This window comes from Cnephaeus nilssonii, assembly GCF_951640355.1.
Source record: "Cnephaeus nilssonii genome assembly, chromosome: 20".
Classification (NCBI taxonomy): domain Eukaryota; kingdom Metazoa; phylum Chordata; class Mammalia; order Chiroptera; family Vespertilionidae; genus Cnephaeus; species Cnephaeus nilssonii.
In genome coordinates, this window is record NC_137091.1 from 13,671,287 (window position 1) to 13,695,469 (window position 24,183).

The 24,183-nt window shown below is 41.4% G+C and overlaps 1 protein-coding gene across 1 annotated transcript in view; it reads right to left on the reverse strand.

The window, feature by feature from the left end:
* Positions 1 to 1,229: 1,229 nt before the first annotated feature.
* The window catches only part of NFATC3 (nuclear factor of activated T cells 3), a gene marked incomplete at its 3' end in the record, with an annotated part of 105,365 nt that continues 82,411 nt past the window's right edge, over positions 1,230 to 24,183 (reverse strand). Inside the window, 3 exon segments of the mRNA XM_079799669.1 lie at positions 1,230 to 1,351; positions 12,588 to 12,624; positions 12,627 to 12,691. Of these exon segments, the coding sequence (XP_079655795.1) occupies positions 1,230 to 1,351; positions 12,588 to 12,624; positions 12,627 to 12,691 (224 nt within the window).

Below are 24,183 nucleotides of genomic sequence, written 5' to 3' on the forward strand. Positions count from 1 at the left end.
GGCTGGAGTTTCTTGCTGGCCCCTGTCTGAGTGCCAGCCTCACCTGCAGCAGCACCAGGGCATCTTTGGTCTGGAGGGTCAGGTTTATGATGCTACCTCATTTTTTTATTTGGCTCAAAGCCTTTTTGGGAAAAGGCTGGTTTTTAGGCCATGCAGATGGAACAGGGTAGGTGAGAATCTTTTTAGGCTGTAAACAGATGAGGGATAAGCCTTCCGTGCCAGTATGAATCTTAAAAGCTTCCCATCTGGAGTCTTGTGTTTTCTCTGCTCTTGTTCTGAAGCATTGCTCATTTGTGCTTAACTCCTGACACAGCCTGGCCCCAGGAGATGAGTTAGAACCAGCAAAGTTGCCTAAACCATCATGAGACTGGCTTCAAAGGTTACAGAGCAGCCAAAGTCCAATGCTCCCACTTAGAAAAGGACACAAAAAGGAAGAGCACTTGTTTGTAGGATGGCAGGAACTTAAAGCTATGAAGCTAAAACCTCACCTTTCACAGTCACCTTATAAGTAGCTATCTTACCCAAGGCCCTGAGGGAAAAAAGCAATTTCAACATGAAGTCAGAATGGAGAGACTGCAGGAAGATCTAGAAAGTTACAAAAAGGCTATGCTCTGGAATGTCATTTAATATTCCAACACTTAAATGATTGGAATGGTCTCTTCTCATTTTATCTAACAGTTTACTTTTATAGAGGTATGAGCTACATTTGGCTTTTATTTCCTATGAATCTATGAAAGGCTTCAGGACACATGCTGAGTTTCTGAGGCATAGGTGTGGGCTTGGACAATTTTTTTCTTTTATGTTTGCCTCTGGAAAGTTTTATCAAAAGTTCCTATTTTAAAAATATCATTAAAGCTAAAAGGTCCTTCAAATGACCACAAAGCAGTTCAAATCACTAATTCTAGCTAAGCAATGAGGTCATCTGCAAAAGCAGCACCTCTGAAATGAAGAGCCTGCTGCGTTCACACTCAAAGCACCCATCATATAAAAGTATCCTATTCAAAAATAAAAAGCAAAGCTCATTTCCCCAAAGCTCAAACAGCCTCTGCTGTTGCTGTTCTTTTACAAAATCTACCCAAGTCCTGAGGTGGAGGACTGCTGCTTTCCCCAGTGATCCCAACTCCTGGCGCCAGTCCTGAAGGCCGCAGAGTTGGAAACCCAAGGTCCAAGGACAGAAACATGCTGAGAAGTATATGGTGGTGGTGGATGCAAAGTTGCAGCAAGCACTGTCAGAGCCCATCAGATCTTCCTAAATCCAAGGAATCGGGACCAGGGAGGGGAGCCTCCCTGCTCACCCCTGTTCCTTGGGAAACAGAAATCTGAGACATGTCTCTCCCAATTATCTCGTTCACTGAAAAACAAAAGGGAGAGTAATTAGTGACCTCTGTGTGACTGATCATGATGCTCAATGCCAACCTCTATTTCAAAGCCATTTTTCCTCTTGCCATGGCTTTCTATGAAGGTAAAGGCAGTACTTTAAACCTGCTCCTGAGGTGAATGGAAATATTCTACAAATTGTTTCAGATCCCCCTCTCTCCCTTTCATTTCAGTTGGATTGAGAAGGTGGGATGGCTGAGTGAACAGAGAAAAGTTGCTCACTCTAAAGGCTCATGCTCTAGAGCAAAGGATAGGATACTTTTCATAAATGTGTTCACTGAACCTAACTTTTCCTTAATTTGCATCCCTTTAGGAGAGTTTTCCTTTTCTGATCTTACAGTGCACCTCATATATAAAGTGAATGAAATGAATGCTTTGTTGAGAGTAAACCACTGGGATTTGGAGGTTATTTTGTTACCCTATGTTTATGAAAGCATCCTTTATTATGTGGGGCATTTGTATTGTTTCTGATGCTTTCTGATTGCAGGCTCTTGCTTTTCTGTTGGTTTCCATGACTGGGAACACAGTGCTCTGTGAGGTCTAGTGCAAAGAATTTCAATCTTAAGGAACCAACATAGAAGAAAACACCCAAAATAAGAAACTTTAGTTCTATTCCATGAGAACTCTGCTTTGAAATGAAAATTCTTTGCTTTATCAACTAAAGATTCTATTCCTAGGCGTATAATAAAAGAACTGAAAACACATCCACATAAAAACTTGTACTCAAATGTTCATATTAGCATTATACATAACAGCCCCAATGTAAACAACCCAAATATCTACAAAATGATGAACAGTTAAACAAAATGTGGCCTATCCACACAACAAAATATTATCTATAATAATAAAAGCATAATATGCTATTTAGACCGGACGACCTTCCGGACAAAGCCGGGGCTGCGAGGGAAGCCCAGGTCCCAGAGGGAAGCTGGTGTCAGCAGCCAGGGGAAGGAAGGCCTACTCTTGCATGAATTTCATGCATCAGGCCTCTAGTCTATATAATAAAAGCCTAAGCAATTGTTACGGTGGAATGACCAGAACGACCAGTTGCTATGATGCGCACTGACCACCAGGGGGCAGATGCTCAACACAGGAGCTGCCCCCTGGTGATCAGCCAGAAGCTGGGTTCACGGCTAGTGAACTCAACGGCGGTGGCAGGAGCCTCTCCCGCCTCCACGGCAGCACTAAGGAGCAGCGAGCTGAGCTGTAAGGAGCAGCGAGCAGGCGGGCGGTAAGGAGCGAGGGCTCCCGGACTGAGAGGGTGCAGGCTGGGCTACGCCCCCTCCCCCAGTGCACAAATTTCATGCATTGGGCCTCTAGTTCAGCCGTAAAAAGGAATGAAGTTCTAATACATGTTACAACATGGATGAAACTTGAAAATATTATGCTAAGTGAAAGAAGCCAGACACAAAAGGCCATATATTATTTGATTCCATTTGTATAAAATGGCCAGAACAGGCCAATCTATATAGACATAAAATAGGCAGTTTCCAGGACTTATGAGAGTAACTGCTAATGCATATGGAATCTCTTTGGAATAATGAAAATGTTCTAAAATTAGATAGTGGTAATGGTTGCATAACAATGTGAATATACTAAAAATCACTGAATTGCACATTTTCAAGGCTGTTATAAACAAAAATAGTCCAAGGTAAAAAAATTCTACACTTAAGAGTTTGATGTGATTGTAGATCAAAGGAGATACAATCATTTTTTAAAAATCTTCAAGTATTAACATCTAATCTTTTTATAGTTTAGGTAGTTAAGAAAAATATTCTTCAAACTCATACTCATTATGGCTATAAGGAGAAGGCAACTAACATTTATTCATTCCACAAATATTTATTGAACATCTATAGGTTAGACTTTATAACTGAAATTTTATATCTTATTTCAATTAATCTTCACAACATTTAAGATCACTACTACCCTACTTTATACATCAGTTAACTGAGTCTTTGACAGTTCACATAATTTGCTTAGTAAATAAATGGTAGAGTCAGCTTCAAAATACCTGTCACTTTTTAGAGGCCAAAAGATTAAAGCAGGGAAATCATTTAGAAAAAGAAAATGCAAAGGACCTCGGACAAATGTGATACTAGGGGAGGGAAAGTGAATATAGTGTAGTGATGGTAGGAAGAGGGAGAGACAAAAGAAGGACTGACTCACCACCACCACCACCAAGGTTTTGAATCTAGAAAGAAGGGTGCTGTCACTATTGGAAATAAGCTGAAGAGGAATTTAGAAGAGGAAGGTGGTTAGGTAGGTTAGGTCTGGAATTGGAAATTAGAACATCCAACTGGAAAAATCCTGTGGGCAAAGGACTACAGTGAATAGTCAGAGCAGAGAGATTTAGGCATCTTCATGCTAGAGACCTGGAAGAATGGGCTAAGTTTTATAGTTTCACCAAAGAGCAGAAGGCTGAAAATGAGTGGGAGTAGCACTGTACTCTGATAAGAAGATAGGAACGGAGGAAGCACATATGTAAGCAGAAGAGTAGCCGAGAAATTAGCTTTGATTTGAATACATGCTCGGCCACTAACTCCATGTGTGTCCTTGGACAAGTTACTTCACATATCTAAGACTCCATTTCTTTTTACTATTATGGTGTTAAACTAATAAAAAGTGTAGAAGTATATTTTTATGTAAATGACAAATTTTTAAGTGGCAGCACTCAGAAAGGCAAAGAAATAAAGGATGAAGATTTGGTTTGATTGTGGTTAGTATTTAATGTAGAATAGTAGAGAAGTAGGGACTAGCAGCTAAAGGAATCTAATTACAAAAGTGATGATTAATCATTGCTGGCAAGCTAGTAATCACGAATTGAGACCAATTTTTGAAGGTATTGGTACAGACCTATGAGAGAGAGAGGATGCTTTTTAAGTAAATCTTCTAGACTAGGATTTATTGACTATCCATGATGGTTTGCAAAGGATGGAATTAATCTAAACCTATTCCTGACTGTTAGAAATAAGTAGCAGCTATGGAATATGAGTTTCTATGTAAATGAAAAGTTACAAGGATGCTTTGCATGACAACACATTTTCTCTTCAGTTTCCTCCTAAGTATCCTATATAATAAAGAGGTAATATGCAAATTAACCCTCCCACTGTAACGCCGTCACAAGCGGCCCCATGTGCACACTGCTCCGCTTGGCCTGGAGGCGGGGCATCGGGCGGCACTCCAGGACTCGGGGCCGTCCCGTGGCGCGCTGGCCATGCGGGGTGGGACTCTGGGGCTCTTGGCAGTCCCATGGCGCAGGAAGGAGAGGGTGTCCCGGATCTCACGCAATTTCGCATGATGGGTCACTAGTAATGGATATTTAAAAAACACACACACAATACTCATATAGTATTTAGTGAGAATATAAAGGGGACATAAATAGATTAAGGCAGTCCTTGGGACCTCTGTTATTCCAAACTACGTAATAAACTTTTCAGCCCCAGCCGGTTTGGCTCAGTGGATAGAGCATTGGCCTGCGGACTGAAGAGTTCGATTCTGGTCAAGGGCACATGCCCAGGTTGCAGGCTCAATCCCCAGTAGGGGTTGTGCAGGAGGAAGCCGATCAATGATTCTGTCTCATCATTGATTTTTCTATCTCTCTCTTCCTCTCCCTTCCTCTCTGAAATCAATAAAAATATACTTAAAAAAGAAAAGGAACAGTGTTTTCAGTGTGGATTCTATGTGTGGATCTATGGGTTAGCTCCACACACAGAGGGAGCACAAGGATGGCCCATGGTCCCTGTGCATGGCCTCTAACATTTCTCATCATATTAAATTATCAGTAGGCATCATGGTTTGTCTCTCAAATAGGTGTGAGCTCCTGAAAGGCAAGGGCCTTATTACTGAGAAAACATTAATTTCTGATGACTGAATAAATGGATCCTAATTTGATACAATCACTTGGAAGTTATTTGGAGCGAGTGCACTGAAAATTCATTAGAGTAGGAAGGGGACCAGTGAATGTTAGACTAATACATGACATCTGATTTTTTATTCTGATAGTGTCTATTTTAGACAGGTCTCACAGCAGTGACAAACAGCCAAATAGAGAAGCAAGTACCCACCCAGCTCACATTCAAGTCACCTTTTCTTTTCACTTAACAGTTCCAAAGATGGTAATTTCAGAGATGATCCAGGCAGCCATGCAACACACCTTTTTCAATTCTTATCTCATTGTTCAAGTTTTAAAACTGCAAAGGGATTAAAAATGGTGCTTTCTCGTTACCAAAAAACCACATGATGTATAGTTTTCCTGTGTTTTTATGAGGAAGTCAATGCTTCGTTTTCTTGAGGATGTCTTTATCAAGCAATATCCACCCATTACCAAGTACACTTTGATCGTAAGTATGAACTTGTTGTTCTCTGAAGTAGTCAAGTGGTGTCATTTAAGCAAAAGCCTGATTGAAGCTGTGTTATTTCTGTTCTTCCTTACCAAAGTTCTGCTGTGTGTGTTTTTGGTTTGTTTTTTAATATGTTTTTATTGCTTTTAGAGAGGAGTAAAGAGGGAGTGAGAGAGACATTGATGGGCTGCCCCTACACGCTCCCCTACTGGGGATTGAGCCTGGGCACATGCTCTGACCTCGAATTGAACCAGTGACCTTTAGGTGCATGGGACAATGTTCAACCAACAGCCACACTGGCCAGAGCAGTCTGCTGGGCTTTTTTGTCTGGTTTGCCTAACCTCACTTAGTTGAAGGCACCTGGAAGGTTCTTGACAGTTTAGAATTTTAAGACTACAATAAAGCCAAGATTTTCCACAAAAAAGCACTCAAGCCAACTATACTAAGATATACTTAATACATATTAATATTTGTATTAATATAAATATATAATAACTAGATTTAAGTTCCTGTAGGGCAGGGACTTACCTTGTCTATCTTTGTTTTCCACTGAATCCTTATGTACCACTTAGTGGTACATAAAGGGCTGAATAAAATTACATGCCAATTTAATTTAATATAATCCAGAGACTTGAAAAAAATTATGCTCAAGTTATCATTACGGGTGAATAGTGAATATGAATTTTAGGACAGGGTGTCAGGACTGTAACAAAGCAGTCCTTTCACTGTCCTTTAGCTCAGTGTGGTATATAAGTCTACGGCTTCCCTTCGCCTCTCACTTCTTTAGGCTGGGAGCTCTGGGTTGTGCTCAGGTTACCACCTCAAGCTTCCTAAGATATCTTTCTTCTTCTTCTTTTTTTTGTTAATCCTCATTAGAGGATATTTTTCTATTGATTTTTAGAAAAAGTGGAAGGGAGAGGGAGAGACAGAGAGAGAGAAACATCGATGTGAGAGAGACACATGTATCAGCTGCCTCCACACATGCTCCCCGACCAAGACCAGCAATTGAACCTGCAACCAAGGTACGTGCCCTTGACCAGAATCGAACCAGGAACCCTTCAGTCCATGGGCCAACGCTGTATTCACTGAGCCAAACTGGTTAGGGCCTGCGATATCTTTCTAATGTGACTGACCAAAATTTGAATATCAACTTAAGCAAGTCCAAATTATACCAGTAAACAAATCTATGATGTAATTCATATTGTAAATCATTAGGAGTCTTGATAAATTCAATATGTAAGTTATTTATTAAAAATACAAATGCTTGCAATTTTAGTTTTCACTTCCTTTTTAATGTATTTGTGTATGAATTTATTGATTTACTTAAACTCTAGTCTACAAAGTATGGGAGGTGGCTTTATTTGCTTATTTATTTTTTTTTTACCAATTTAAGCTCCTATATAATAAAAGGCTAATATGCAAATCAACCCAATGGTGGAATGACCAGTCACTATGACACACACTGACCACAAGGGGGCAGACACTCAACACAGGAGCTGCCCCCTGGTTGTCAGTGCACTCCCACAGGGGGATGTGCTGCTCAGCCAGAAGCCAGGCTCACGGTTGGTGAGCCCAGTGGCGGTGGCAGGAGTCTCTCCCACCTCTGCAGCAGCGCTAAGGATGTCCGACTGCTATCTTAGGCCCGCTCCCCTAAGCCGTCAGTTGGACATCCCTCGAGGGCTCCTGGACTTCGAGAGGGCGCAGGCCGGGCTGAGGGACCACCCCCCCAGGTACATGAATTTTGTGCACCAGGCCTCTAGTAAGAACATAGTTATTTATGCCCCTACTGTACAATTTTATCATTTCCTGCTTTAAAGAGTAAAGTGAATTAAAAGCTTAGAACAAGAGTCAACAACCCTCAACAGCCATACTAAGAGGTTATGTAGGTCATAGCATTTGGCTCACTTGTGGTAACCACCATCCTCAACTCCTACTACCCCAACACCTGGATTGCTTGTGCCACCACAACAGAAGTAGAGCCATCAACAATATGTGCTGTATGAAAAAACACCTTTTTTAAATCCAAGAAATGTTCAAATAAGCAGTCCACTGTACAGCTATTTCTACACAAGAATGAGGTATTTCAATAACATCAGGCCTCTTTAGAGCTATTTCCAATGCTGAAGGATTTAGAGTTAGAGCTGACAAGTGTGAAATGGTATGAAGTCTCCCCACCACGTGGAGAGGAGCAGGGAAACCCAGGCAGAAAAGTCCAAAGGCCTTTATAGCTAACAACTGAGCATCTTGAGCATTTTTTTAAAAGGATTTTTTGATATAACTAGACTTCATTTTATGTATTTCACCTTGAGGCTGCAATGAACATTAAAAGTTTGGCAAATTTATCTTTTTTTTAAAATATATTTTATTGATTTTTTACAGAGAGGAAGGGAGAGGGATAGAGAGCTAGAAACATCGATGAGAGAGAATCATCGACCAGCTGCCTCTTGCACACCCCCTACCAGGGATGTGCCCGCAGCCAATGCACATGCCCTTGACCGGAATCGAACCTGGGACCCTTCAGTCCGCAGACCGACGCTCTATCCACTGAGCCAAACCGGTTCCGGCGGCAAATTTATCTTTTCTTCCCTTCCCTACACTGTAAGATTAAAGGTATATTCATTCTCTGGTAAACAATTTTATGGAGACATTGTATTTTATAAAACGAAGGCTATATGTAGGTGCGATAATTTTTTGAATTTCACTTGGAGAAATGAGAAATTTGGAAGTAAAGGGATAGAAATAATTTTATTATTTATTTATTTATTTTAAATATATTTTATTGATTTTCCACAGAGAGAAAGGGAGAGGGACAGAGAGCTAGAAACATGGATGAGAGAGAAACATCGACCTGCTGCCTCCTGCACACCCCCTACTGGGGATGTGCCCGCAACCAAGGTACATGCCCTTGACCGGAATCGAACCTGGGACCTTTCAGTCCGCAGACTGACGCTCTATCCATTGAGCCAAACCGGTTTCGGTGAAATAATTTTATTTTTATTTATTTTTATTTTTTTAAAAAATATATTTTATTGAGTTTTTACAGAGAGGAAGGGAGAGGAATAGAGAGCTAGAAACATCGATGAGAGAGAAACATCGACCAGCTGCCTCCTGCACACCCCCTACTGGGGATGTGCCCGCAACCAATGTACATGCCCTTGACCGGAATCGAACCTGGGACCTTTCAGTCCGCAGGCCAATGCTCTATCCACTGAGCCAAACCGGTTTCGGCTAGTTTTAAATGGGTGAGAAATCTAGTATTACTTTTGGTTTACTACTCTACAGCACAGTTTTGCTAAGATTTACTTTTAGATTATTTGATAAGTTATAAAAATACCATCTAGCCCTAGCCAGTTTGGCTCAGTAGACAGAGCATTGGTTTGCAGACTCAAGGGTCCCAAGTTTGATTCCAATCAAGGGCACATGCCCAGTTTGCCCCAGTAGGGGGCATGCAGGAGGCAGCCAATTAGTGATTCTCTCTCATCATTGATGTTTCTCTCTCTCTCTCTCTCTCTCTCTCTCTCTCTCTCCCCCTCTCTGAAATCAATAAAAAAATATAAAACAGCCCTAGCTGGTTTGGCTCAGTGGATAGAGCGTCGGCCTTCGGACTGAAGGGTCCCGGGTTCGATACCGGTCAAGGGCACATGCCCGGGTTGCGGGCTCAGTCCCCAGTAGGGGGCGTGCAGGAGGCAGCCGAACAATGATTCTCTCTCATCATTGATGTTTTTCTATCTCTCCTTCTCCCTGTCTCTCTGAAATCAATAATAAAAAAATTTTTTTAAATATATAAAACAAACAAAAACAAAAGAACACCATCTAAATATATGAAATACTTAATCCAATATTTATGGCATGAGCTAAAGAATTAATTTCCATTTATGAAAATCTGATGAATTTGCCTTCACAAGCTAAAGACAGAACAAGTTCCTGAAAATTTAGAAGGTAACTGTTAACTGTCCTAATTCATTCTTCTCTGGTAACTGAGTTTACCTAGTTGCATGGCCACTCAGCTACAGACTCCTTCCCCAGCTTTCCCTTTATAGCTAAGTATGGCCATGTGATTTGTTTTCTCCAATGAAATGTAAGTGAAAGTGATGTGTGCATCTTCCTCATCACTTGCTTGATAGCCTCTCCTTCCCCCACTCCTTACTTTGAGCTAAAACTCAAAGTGATGACTCTACTCTGACAGTACCTAAGAAATGAAAGTAATGCTGATCTCTTAATTACCATGAGGCGCTAAAGAAACCTCCAACAGTGGTTCAGTCACTGCATTTTGGGAATTCCATTATAGTAACCTAGCTTATATTATTAATATTTAATGTTTACCCTAGGATATGTTTTGCATTGATTTTAGAGAGAGAAAGGAGGGAGGGAGGGGGAGAGAGAAAGAGAGAGAGAGAGAAAGAGAGAGAGAGAGAGAGAGAGAGAGAGAGAGAGAGAGAGAGAGAGAGAGAGAGAAACATCGATCAGTTGCCTCCTGAATGTGCCCCAACCAGGGATTGAACCAGCCACCTTTTGGTGTACTAGACAGTGGTCCAACCAACTGAGCCGCACCAGCCAGGGCCTAGCCTATATTATTATTTTTTTAAGCCAGCTTTAAAAAAAAATAGCCCTAACCGGTTTGGCTCAGTGGATAGAGCTTTGGCCAGTGGACTGAAGGGTCCCAAGTTCGATTCCGGTCAAGGGCATGTACCTTGGTTTTGGCTACGTCCCCAGTGGGGGGTGTGCAGGAGGCAGCAGATCAATATTTCTCTCTCATCGATGTTTCTAACTCTCTATCCCTCTCCATTCCTCTCTGTAAAAAATCAATAAAATATATTTACTGATTTCAGAGAGGAAGGGAGCGGGATATGGAGAAACATCCATGATTTCATTGATCAGTTTACCTCCTGCACGCCCCCTACTGGGGATTGAGCCCAAAACAGGAATCTAACCATGACCTCCTGGGTCATAGGTCAACGTTCAACCACTGAGCCACACTGGCCAGGCCCTAGGTTATATAATTGACGAAAATAAAACTCACAACCAAAAAGGTAACACAGAAAGGATATTTATGTATTTTAAGAAAGAACCAAAATAACCAGTTTGAATTCTATCATGCCAGCTTTTTAACAGTTATTTTAAATTTTACCCTGAACTCTAGTCAGCCTCTAACCACAGAACAGATTGATTATGCACAATGATTGAAGATATCCTTTACTTTTAATATTAGCTTTGATACTAGTAAAGAAAAATTATGACACTTTTTCCCACCATAACTGACTGAGGGGGTGATTAGTCCTGTTATTAAGGGTCCTTTCTTTTTAAGAAACTTAGGTGTGTGTTGCTATACTCAGTGTCTTACAGATCTTTCCTCTAGAAAAGGTTAAATCTCCAGGTGAGTAAACAGTACACAGGTATCTGAAAGTATATTCAAGTATCAGCATGTACCCTTTTGTATCAACAAAAACTGAAATAAGAAAAAAACCTCTAAAACTTTTCAATTTGGGTTAAGATATGAGATTAGAATTTTAGGATTAACAGAAGATTCTGTTATTTCTCTCTTTTTTCACTTTGTATACTTTCTCTGTATAGTCTTGTCCATTTCTATATACTGCTGACTCCCACATTTATTACCTCTAGGGGCCAAACCTGCGTTCCAGAGCCATAAGTCCTAAATCCACATGACTCATTTTACCACCTGTGCTATGGATCCCATATGTTTCTTTCAACACCTTGCTCCATCAATTTTTTTTACTCTTCCATTTCTTTAATCAATCTACCCACCTCCCCTCCTGGATCCTTCTCATCATTGCTTAAATATGGGTAAGCCTATTTCAAACAAGTAAGAAAGCAAACAAAAACCCTAGACTCCACACTACCTTCTATATCTAATTTTTTCCTTTCATTGCTTAATATCTTAAAGGAGTTATCTATACTGCCTGCTGTTTCTATGTTCTTAACTCCTGTTCATGCCTTAGTCACTCATTGATCTCTTTACCCCACATAAACACTTACCAAGCTCACTGCTTCACACACAGGAAGAGCAATGGGGTAAACACTGGAAAAAATAAGTTTTAATCTTGGTTCAGCTGTGATGTAACTAGGGCAATTAATCTTTCTTCAACTGATTTTCTGAACCATCATATGAGGAAATTAAGTTAAATCCTTCTGGTTATAACTCTTCTGGTTTTACAGATATGCAGGAATTGAGTTGCCACTTTTATTCCTTTCATAATTAGAGACAAGAATGGTGTGAGACCACAGTATGCCCTGCTTCTAGGAGAAGCCAAGGTTGTGGTGCCCTGTTTGGTATCCTAAATATAAAGATTTGGGGCAGTGAACATGATTTCTAAGCCCCTTTCCAAATCTAAATTGCCTGGGCCCCTGCCTCACAAACACTGATTCCATTTCTGTGAAATCCTTCCAAAATGAACTACCAGGAGTGAAACATGGCCAATAAGGCAGGTGATCCAGATTGCCTCTGATATATGTAATTTCCTGCTTTATTTCCATTCCATACTGCCTCCCATCAAAAAAGAATACTTGACCAGAAATGAGTAGGCTTACACACCTGATTAGCAATCCAATTTACTCAGTAACCAAACCACAGAATTCATGTAGATGGGCCTCTTTCTGCTTTAGATTAATAGATCCAATTAAACACTTGCCTTTTATTTAAATCCAGACTAAAATTATAAGCATAAGTGTGAGAGCCAGAGTATGGTTAGATTAAAAAAGAAGAGTCTTATAGTGCCAAAGATAATGAGTGGGCCTATCAAGAAGGTGCCCACGTATACCCCCTCCTTTGTAACACATGCAAATCCAGCCACAGCATGCAAATACCAGACTTGGGCACAAAAACAATGACACATTTCAAACAACACTCACCCTCTAGATTCTCCAGAAAGGAACTGGACATGAGAGCTCATTGTGGTTAGGCCATTTCTCTGCTGAACCTGATGGATGGTGTTCCAAGTCAGATATAAACTGGTCTGTGTCAAAGAAGACAATATCACTACTGAATGGAACAAACCAGAGGGTAACTTAATCTACTACATGCCCAGGCTGTTTTTCTACAAGCAAGAGGAATTTAATTGTCCTTTATCTGTCAATTACTGCACAAAATGACTCCCCACATTTTACAAAATAATATGAATATTGGAGTCCAGAAACTTTAGGAAGTAATAACTGATTTATTTTCTAAAATTAAAAGTGTAGCCCTAGCTGGTTTGGCTCAGTGGATAGAGCGTCGGCCTGTGGACTAAAGGGTCCCGGATTCGATTCCCGTCAAGGGTACATGCCCAGGTTGTGGACTCGATCTCCCACAGGGGGCATGCAGGAGGCAGCCGATTGATGATTCTGTCTCATTGTTGATGTTTCTATCTCTCCCTCTCCCTTCCTCCTCTCTGAAATCAATAAAAAAAATATATTTTTTTAAAAGTGCAAGCCCTGGCCAATAGCTCAGTTTATTAGAGCATCATCCTGATATGCTAAGGTTGCAGATTCGATTCCAGGTCAGGGCACATACAAGAATCAACCAATAAATGCATAAATGAGTGGAACAACAATTCGATGTTTCTCTTTCTCTCAAATCAATAAATAAAAATAAAAAAAATAAAAGTGCAACAATTTGAAAAGTTATAATGATGGTTTTCAGTGATTTAAGAGATAGATTTTTAAATAAACTAGTTTTTATTAGATTAGCTCTATTTGTAGTTTCCACTCATCTATGGCTACATCAGAATTATCTGGGCACTTAATAAAAATCTAAATCCCTGGGTTCTACTTCAGACCACAGAATCAAAATGTCTAAGGGTGGCCTGGCTAGTGTGGCTCAGAGTTTGAAAGTGGACCCAGGAACAAGAAGGTCACCAGTTTGATTCATGGTCAGGGCACATGCCCAGGTTGCAGACTTGGGGGACGTGCAGGAGGCAGTGGAGGACGTGCAGGAGGCAGCCGACTGATGTTTCTCTCTCATTTCATTGATGTTTCTTTCTATCCCTCTCTATCTAAAAATCAATAAAAACATATTTTTAAAAATGTCTAAGGGTTGCCCTGACCGGTTTGGCTCAGTGGATAGAGCGTTGGCCTGCGGACTGAAGGGTCCCAGCTTCGATTCTGGTCAAGGGCATGTACCTTGGTTGTGGGCACATTCCCAGTAGGAGGTGTGCAAGAGGCAGCTGATTGATGTTTCTAACTCTCTATTCCTCTCCCTTACTCTCTGTAAAAAATCAATATATTTTTTAAAAAATGTCTAAGGGTAGCCCTGGCTGGTGTTGCACAGTGGTTAGAACGTTGGCCTGCGCACCCAAGGGTCAAGGGTTCGATTCTGGTTAAGGGCACGTACCTGGGTTGCAGGTCCCATCTCCGACCCTCGTTGGGGAGCAGGCGGAGGCAACCTATCGAGATGTCTCTGTCACATCCATGTTTCTCTCTCTTTCTCCCCTTCCGTCCCTTCCTCCCCTCCACTCTCTAAAATTCAATGGAAAAATATCCTTGGGTGAGGATTTAAAAAAAAAATGTCTAAGGGTAGGAGCTCAGAAAAACTATATGCACAGGAAAAGTTGGGGAGGGGGTGGTCACAGAGGAATGTTTTTTAAACCAAAGTTCACATCCATTAGCAGGTTATGAAATCCATTCAGCAAACTAAAATCAGTATTTTAAAAAGAGAACAAAGTAGAAGATAGCAGTCTGCATTTTGTAAAAATAAAGATTAAGAATTGGTTTTTGAACCCTAGCTGATTTGGCTCAGTGGATAGAGTGTCGGCCTGCGGACTGAATGGTCCCAGGTTTGATTCCAGTCAAGGGCACATGCCTGGGTTTCGGGCTCCATCCCCAGCAGGGGGTGTGCAGGAGGCAGTCGATCAATGATTCTCTCTCATCATTGATGTTTCTATCTCTCTCTCTCCCTCTCCCTTTATCTTTGAAATCAATAAAAAAATATATATTTTTTAAAAGAATTGGTTTTTGAGTCTTTTATGTTATTTGTTTACTAGAGGCCCAGTGCATGATTAAATCATGCACGTGTAGGCTGTCTGTCCACTGGTCGGGACCCGGTGTGGCCGGCAGCTCCGAAGTCCCTAGGCCCCTAGGGTGAGGCGGGGCGGGGGCGTGGTCCTCCAGCGGCCGGAGCCCAGGCCGGGGTCTAGCCTTCACCTCCCGCCCAGGAAGGCTGGGGCCGCCGCCTCCTCTGCCTTCCGGCTCCCTCATGAGCCCTCCCTCGGCCGGCCCGGGCTGCGCTGAAACCCGCATCCTCTGCGGACACCTCCGCGCGCTCCTGCGGCCCAACTGCCGCCAGACTCCTCCCCCCCCCCCCCCCGGGAGCCGCGCTGCCCACCCGCCCGCCCACCCGCGCGGCCTCATCAGCCGGGGCCTCCAAACGCCCGGCTCGCTGCCCCAGAGGCCCCTTCTGTGCCGCAGCACAGCCATGGCGCAGACGCTGAGCTCGGCTGGCAGCGCGAGCTCAGCGTCCTGCCGGCCCAATCACCACCCCGGCCACCCCGAGTCCCGCCCCCTGCGCCTCCCGCTGGCCCAATCGTGGGCGTAGCGGAGTGATGGTAATTTACATATTACCTTTTTATTATGTAGGATGTTTTTGTTATATACTGTGTCATGCTATAAAATTTGTTATCATGGGAAGCTGTGATAAATGTTTAAAAATAATTATACACAAGAAGAGTCACTATTTGTCAATTTTGTCTAGACCCTGCTAGCGGTTCTCAACCTGTGGGTCGCGACCCACAGGTTGAGAACCGCTAGCAGGGTCGCCTAAGACCATCGGAAAACACAGATATTTACATTACAATTCATAACAGTAGCAAAATTACGGTTATGAAATAGTAATGAAAATAATTTTATGGTTGGGGGTCACCACAACATGAGGAACTGTATTAAAGGGTCGCGGCATTAAAAAGGTTGGGAACCACTAGTCTAGATAGTGGCTGACACAATAAATGCCCAGTTAGAATCCAAAGTAAAATGAGGCAAAGCCTCCTCCTTTGGCTTATAAGGAAATAGTTTTGGCCTCTGTAGTACAACTTCAAACAAAAGGACCTAACTATGAATTCTAGAATGCTTTTTTCATCTTGGAAGAGAAGATGAAAACAGTAATTAATACTCTTCTCTTAAGCAGATAAAGAAGGGAAAACAAAGGAGGAGCCAATCTGTGCAAAATGCAGCCTCACTAAAGGGGTAAAAAACCCCACAAAAAAAAACCCAGAAATCTGTGGTGCTTAGGCAAAATTTTTCTGCCTTAAGGTTTTTTAATACTGAAATTGAGTTCACTCACCTAGTCTTCAGGAGTGATTTAAAGATTCCAGTATGTACAAAGGATTTTTATTATCAAGTCTCCTTTCTGACGGTGCCCAATCTCCACAACTGAAGCTGTTATAGAACATATGATTCAAGTAAAATGGCACATAAGTTAAAAGAAAGAAGCCCAGGAAGAAAGCTAAGGGGCCAACAGATACTGAGGGCTTTTGTGAGTTGGCTAAAGCAATAGTCATTTCAGACTGTGCTTATGGAAACTTACAGTCCTCGAGACATCTTTCTGGTTCCTCGAACCACTACTGACAGCTCTAAAAACTATCTAATTCATTTTTCCTATCACAAAAACTGACCAAACATCTAAAGAAGAATTAACACTAATCCATCTTAAACTGTCCCAAAAGATTAAAGAGGAAGGAATACTTCCTAACTCTTTCTAAGGCCAGCAATGCCCTGATATCAAAGCCAGACAAAAACATTTCAAGAAAAAAAATCTACAGACTATCCCCTATGAATATAGAGGCAAAAATCCTCAACAAAATAGTAGCAAACTGAATCCTGCTGCATATTAAAATAATTATACATCATTACCAAGTGAGATTTATTCCCAAAATGCAAGTATGGTTCATCAAATGAAAATCTATTACTGCCCTGGCCAGTGTGGCTCAGCTGGTTGGGCATCTTCCTGTGCACCAAAAGATTGCCAGTTTGATCCCTATGTTTCTCTCTCATCAATGTTTTTCTCTTTCTCTCTCTCCCTTCCTCTCTTAAGAAAAAAAATCAATTAAAAATCTTTTTAAAAATATCAATTACTAGGATGGAAGGTAAAAAAAACCCACAACACATGTTCATCTCAATTGAAACAGAAGCACCTGACAAAATTCAAAGTCCTTTAACGAAAAAAAATCACCCCATAAATTAGGAACAGAAGGGAATTTCCTCAAAATGATAAAGGCCATGTATGAAAAACCCTCAGACAACATACGCAATTGTGAAAAACTGAAACCTTGCTTTAAGATAAAAAACATGACAAAAATATCCACTTTTGCCACTTCTATTCAACATAGTATTAGAAGTTCTAGCCAGAGCAATTAGGTTAAAGAAATAAAAGGCATCCAAATGAAAATGACCTCTATTCACAAATGACATGATCTTATACATAGAAAGCTCCAAAGTATCCACATACAAAAAATGTTAGCACTAATATATTAAGCCAGCAATTATAAGTTAAAAATCAACACACAAAATTCAGTTGTATTCTATAGTCATTCAATGAACAATCCAAAAAAGAAATTTAAAATCAATTCCATTTACAATAGCATCAGAAAGAATAAAAGGAATTAATCAAGGAGGTAAAAAATTTGTACACTGAAAATGACACATTGCTAGCCCTAGCTGATTTGGCTCAGTGGATAGAGCATTGGCCTGCAGACCGAAGGGTCCCAGGTTCGATTCTGGTCAAGGGCATGTACCTTGGTTGCGGGCACATCCCCAGTGGGAGGTGTGCAGGAGGCAGCTGATCGGTTTCTCTCTTATCGATTTTTCTAATTCTCTATCCCTCTCCCTTCCTCTCTGTAAAAAAAAATCAATAAAATATATTTTAAATAAATAAATAAATAAATAAATAAATAAAAATCAATGGGGGGATAAGGACACATATGTAATACCTTAATCAATAAAGAAATTTTTTAAAAAATCAATGGAAAAATATCCTTGGAGTAAAATAAATAAATAACAAATACAACTCAATCAAAAAATGGGCAAAAGATTTGACTAGACATTTCTTCAGAGAAGATATACTTAATGACCAATAAACTCATATAAAGGTGCCAATATAGTCATTAGGGCGATGCAAATCAAAACCACAATGATATACCACTCACACCCATTTAGGATGGCTATTCTTGTTAAATCTTTCAAGGAAGTTCTTTCATGTTACAGTACAAAAATATTTCCAAGATTCAATATATAGAGAAAGCTAAATACATAATAGTATGTATATACGTAGTATGCTAGTAAATATATGGAAAAAATAAACAATTGCTATAAATTCATAAAACAGCTCTGGAGTGAAAGTCACTAAACTGGTAACTCCAACTGCCCATACAGAGGACAACTGGGTACCAAGGAGAGAGACTTTTTACTATATATATTTTGTTGTACCTTTAGTATTTTTAACTATGAATGCATGTTTTAAAATCCCCAATAAGATAAAATGTAAAAACTCCCATTCTACATAAAAATCACCTACAGATCTTTTAAATACACAAGATGATTATAAGGGACTTAATTTGTTCCTCATTCTTGTAGATGTAAAGCTAGAATGCCTGTAAAAATCACTCTCAACCCTTTCCTGTCTTCCACCAGAATTAAGAGTTTCACATGTTTTCTCCTGTCCAGATAGACAGGCTAACGGTCGGCTTTAGAAATGTAAAGGTAAGATAGCTTCAAACAGATAAGAGCTATCTACACTAATAAAAGAGAAACATGCAAGTTGAACGTCCCTCCACTACACTCACCAGCCAATCAGGAGCGATATGCAAATTAACCCAACAAAGATGGTAGCGGCCACAGAGCTAGAGCAAGCAGGAGGCTTGGGTTGCCCCCGGCAACGGAGGAAGCCAAGCTTCCCACCCACACCTGGCCTCCGCTCAAGGAGGGGCTGGAGGAAAAAAAAAAAAAAAAAGGAGGGGCTGGGAGCCTGGGTTGCTGGGGGGCATGGCCAGCCTGAAAACAGCCCTGAGCCCCTCACCGAGGCTGGCCAGGCACCCCAGCGGGGACCCCCACCCTGAAGGGGGTGTGGCCAGCCTGCAAACAGCCATCAGCCCCTCACCCAGGCTGGCCACGCCCCCCCATCAGGGACCCTCACCCCATGGGGACGTGGCTGGCCTGCAAACCACCACAGACCCCTCACCCAGGCCGCCCCACACCCAAAGGAACCCCCACCCTGATCCAGGACACCCTTCAGGGCAAACCAGCCGGCCCCAACCCATGCACCAGGCCTCTATCTATACTAATAAAAGGGTAATATGCTAATTAGACTGGGAGCCCTTCTGGATGTTCTTCTGGACAAAGCCATGGTGGCGGGGCTGAGGTAGAGGCAGTTAGAGGCCAAGAGGGGAGGGCAGTTGTGGGTGATCAGGCCGGCGGGGGGGGGGGGGGCAGTTGGGGGTGAGCAGACCAGCAGGGGGGCCAGTTGGGGGCAAGCAGGCCATAAGTGGGGGTCAGTTGGGGGTGATCAGGACAGTGGGGGGGCAGTTTGGAGTGAGCAGACCAGCAGCGGGGCAGTTGGGGGCGAGCAGGCCAGTGGGGAGGGAAGGTGGGGCAAGCAGGCCAGCACGGGGGGCAGTTGGGGGCGAGCACACTGGCACAGGGGGGCAGTTGGGGGTGATCAGGTTGGCGGGGGGGCATTTGGGGGCGAGCAGGCTGGCAGGCAGAGTGGTTAGGGACAATCAGGCAGGCAGGTGAGTGGTTAAGAGCCAGCAGTCCCGGATTGCAAGAGGATGTCCGACTGTCGGTTTAGGCCTGTTCCCTGTAAACTGGCAGTAGGACATCCTTCGAGGGGTCCCAGATTGGAGAGGGTGCAGACCGGGCTGAGGGACACCTCCCCCCCGTACCATGCACAAATTTTGTGCACCGGACCACTAGTTTAAATATATTTACCTAAGTTTTATCAAAAGCTAAAATCACTGGCAAAATATAACCTTATAATGCATAGTCAGAGAATTACAACCAAACTACAAAAGTTGAACTGTGGTCTAAAATTATTTCTCATTTAAAATATTTTTGTCCCTGTGAATGATCCATCTTCAAAAGGACTCAAAAATAGGATATGAATTTTAAAATAGAATACATCCTTAGACACTGGCTTTGTATCTTACACGTGGCAGACAAACATAAAAATGTTTATTGTGTTAATAGAGGTGAGATGATATAATCAATTATAGCTACTTCAGAAACCACTAAACACGTGAGACAATCTAAATTTCACACAGACCTGGATTCAAATGCCAGTCCCTGTATTTGTTGCCATATAATACCAGAAAGTGCTTCAGCTCTCTGAGCTGCATCTCTAAAAATAAAGCTAATAATTCACTTTTCACAGATAGCAAAAAAAAAACCTAACTACTAGCAAAGTACCTAGCACAGTGCACAAAAAATGTGTTTTATTATCAAGAAAGAGTAACCATAATTCATTAATTATTTTAAAATATACTTTTGAAGTGAACTTATTTTGAAGACTTTTGATATGCTGGTTATTTAGTGGGAGGCTCTCTTGGATTTTTCCCAGCTGTGAATCTGAAAATTAAATTTTATTATATATGTCCAAGAATGTTCATGTCTAAGGTCTTGAATTTCCATGGTGGTCCATTCTGCAAGAGACATAATCCAAAACCTACATGGACAGTACTTAAGGTACCTTTCTGCCTCTGGAATTATTTACCATAAATATGTTTGAGGATAGATGGTACATGCATGTTTCCCAGGAAGAGGATTCATGAGTTACCCAGAGTCCCAATTAAAGGAGAAAGTTCAGGCCCAGCCAGTGTGGCTCCATGGTTGAGCCTTAGCCCACAAACCAGGAGGTCATGGTTCAATTCCCAGTCAGGGCACATGCCCGGGTTATGGGCTAGATCTCCAGTAAGGGGCGTGTAGGAGGGAGCTGATTGATGATGTTTCTCTCATCGATGTTTCTACCTCACTTTCTCTCTCTCCCTTCAGCTCTCTAAAATCATCAGAAATATATTTTTTTAAAAAGGAGCAAGTTCAGTATTATCTACCTCCCTTCAGCCCAGGGCCCCTAACTAATTAATTATAATACCTCATTTCTCTCCCCCCTCCATTATAATACCTCATTTGTGACACACTCTTACCATTGACTATGCATGGATTTCTTTTGTTTTATTTATTTAAATACAATAAACACCAGTGAAATGATTATCCAACATGTGAAAGAGATCAGTGGTAATAGTTACTTCTCTGCTCTTCCATACCAGCCTCCTGCTGAATAAGATAACCACCTGAATCTTGTGTTTAACATGCCCTTGCTACTTGAAAGCAGGCTCTTCTTCTTGTCACCTATATACAGAACTGCAACAGCTGAGGTCACATCTAGAGTCCCTGTTTACAGTCGAATTAGCAATTGCCCTACATTCAGGATCAGTGTGTTATTGCACAGAGCCTGCAAGTGGCAGTGTCAGTTTTCACCACAGCAGCAGGTCAGGCTATATTTAACATGTACCCTCTTTGCTGAAGAGCTGCAGCTGCGGCTCTATTAGTTTGTGAACAAAGGAGGACAAGTGGGAACTGAGGGGCTCTAATGGAAAATTGTAACTGGACTCAGCTCAATCATAAATTAACCAGGCTTGTATTTAAAGGTCTGTCTTAACAATACTATAATCTTAATTAAAATGCCAAAAAATACAACTGTGACAATTTCTCTATTTCTGCACTGTTTTAATGTTTATCATTTGACCCCAAAATGGGGACATACCCACTATAAAGCACAGAAATTTTAGGAAAAATTACAGCTCTAGGCTTACAAACTAACATATGAGTAAGAACTGATAGATAATTTTACACATATAGAACACATTTTTCAAATAGGGGCAATGCTACGCTAGCTAGCAAAGAAAAAAGCAAAAACAGTTTTATATAATGCCCTCATTGATTGAAAAAGTAGATATTACAGCCTTACTAGGGGACTGCTTGAAAGTGAACATGGCTTGGCAAAGGTCAGTATTCTGCTGCTGTTATTACGTCGAGGAATCCCCCCTAAGGAGGGAGCCACTCTGCTCTGAAACAGAGAAATGCTTCTGGGACTCTACTGAGTTTGAAAGGCTGATTATGAGGGACTCAAATCACCTCAGTGAAACTGAACAAGGATAATTGTAAAGTTTAATCATGGGTTCCAAAAACAACATATACAAAAAGACATGAGGGGAAGAGAAAGGATGTGATTTAGCCAAACTTATGACTCACTAAACCAACAGCAAGACATAGCTAAGAAAATCCCCAGACCAACTGGTGCAGCCACTGTGGAGAACAGTATGGAGTTTCCTCAAAAAACTGAAAATGGAACTCCCATTTGACCCAGTAATCCCACTCCTAGGAATATATCCTAAGAAACTAGAAACACCAATCAGAAAGGATATATGCACCCCTATGTTCATAGCAGCACAATTTACAATAGCTAAGATTTAAAAACAGCCTAGGTGTCCGTCAGCAGATGACTGGATCAGAAAACGATGGTACATCTACACCAGTGATGGCGAACCTATGACACGCGTGTCAGCACTGACACACGTAGCCATTTCTGATGACACGCGGCCGCTGAGGCAGCCGCATGCCGAGGATGAAACATTTGCGAAATAATGTTTTTTCCTCAAAGTGACACACTACCCGAGTTATGCTCAGTTTTTTGGTGAAGTTTGACACACCAAGCTCAAAAGGTTGCCCATCACTGATCTACACAATGGAATACTATGCTGCCATAAAAAAGAAGGAATTCTTACCATTTGCAGCAACCTGGATGGAATTGGAGAATATTATGCTAAGTGAAATAAGCCAGTCAATGAAAGAAAAATACCACATGATTTCACTCATTTGTGGATAATAAAGAATATTATAATCTGATAAACAAAAAGATAGATACAGAGGCAGTAAAGCATAAAACAGACTGTCAAACTACAGCGGGAAGGTTAGGGAGAGGTGGGGGAGATAAGAAATCAACCGAAGGACTTGAATGCATGCATATAAGAATAACCAACGGATGCAAAAACATTGGGGGGTGAGGGCATGTATGGGAATGGGGTGGGGGGGGCAATGGTAAGATATGTACACATATAATACCTTAATAAAAGAAAAAGAAAAAAAACAAAACAAACAAAAACAACAACAACAACAACAACAACAAGAAAATCCCCAGCCCTCAGGCCATATTGATAAAATCTTCTGCACAAGGAAGGTGACAGTCCCAATCCTCTCTGATACTGCACTATGAAAAGGAACTAAAAACACGGTTCAAGTAGAGGGAAACTACCATGTTGGTGAGGGTGAAAGAAGGGTGCAGTTGCTGGAGTGTTTTTAAGACTAGAAAAGAAATCAAGATTTAACACATGTGAAAGGCTATTATAGAAGAAGATTTGTTCTGTATTAATCCAGAGGCATCAGAGCCCACATAAAACAAGGGCAACTTGAACTCAAAAGGCCCTGAGATGTTCCAAAGAAGTTGGCGAGGAAGAGACACACAGGAATATATTATCACTAGGGTGAACTCTGGTGTGAAAGAGGATGGAGTAGAGACTTAAAAACTTCATTTATGCCCTCATCGGTGTGGCTCAGTTGGTTGGGCATCATCCCGTGTACCGAAAGGTTGTGGACTCATTGGTAGGGGGCATGCAGGAGGCGGCTGATCAATGTTTCACTCTCACACTGATGTTTCCCTCTCTCTCTCTCCCCTTTCCCCTCTCTCTAAAAATCAATAAAGTATTTTATTTTTATTTTTTTTAACATATTTTATTGATTTTTCACAGAGAGAAAGGGAGAGGGATAGAGAGCTAGAAACATCGATGAGAGAGATACACCGACCAGCCGCCTCCCGCACACCCACCACCGGGGATTGTGCCCACAACCAATGTACATGCCCTTGACCGGAATCGAACCTGGGACCCTTCAGTCCGCAGACCGACGCTCTATCCACTGAGCCAAACCGGCTCCGGCTCAATAAAGTCTTTTAAATAAATAAATAAACAAATAAACAAACAAACAAACAAATAAATAAATAACTCTATTTATACTGAGCATCTAATAATCTTAATAATGCCTTGACTCCTCTCCCAAACCCAGACCCTACAGAGAAAATGGCACCTCTTTAATCTATTCTACTTACTCTACTCCTGAAGTTTCAACCTGCAGGTTGATGAGAAATATGATTGCAGATATTGGAAAAACTCCTAGGGTACTGAATTAGGAGTCAGGAGACTTGGGTATTAGTCTTTACACTATTAACTCAGTGTTTTACCCTGGATGCATACTTAGACTCTATAAAACTCAGATCTTTATAAAATGACGAAGCTGTATTAGGGTATTTCCACATATGTAAGTCTTGAATTTCTGAGCTGAGGTGCACTAGTATCTTCTCTGTTAAATCTCACTGAATTTACAATAAAAAATTAAGGTGATAATGTCCACATTTCTAAAACTAACAGTCAAGTAA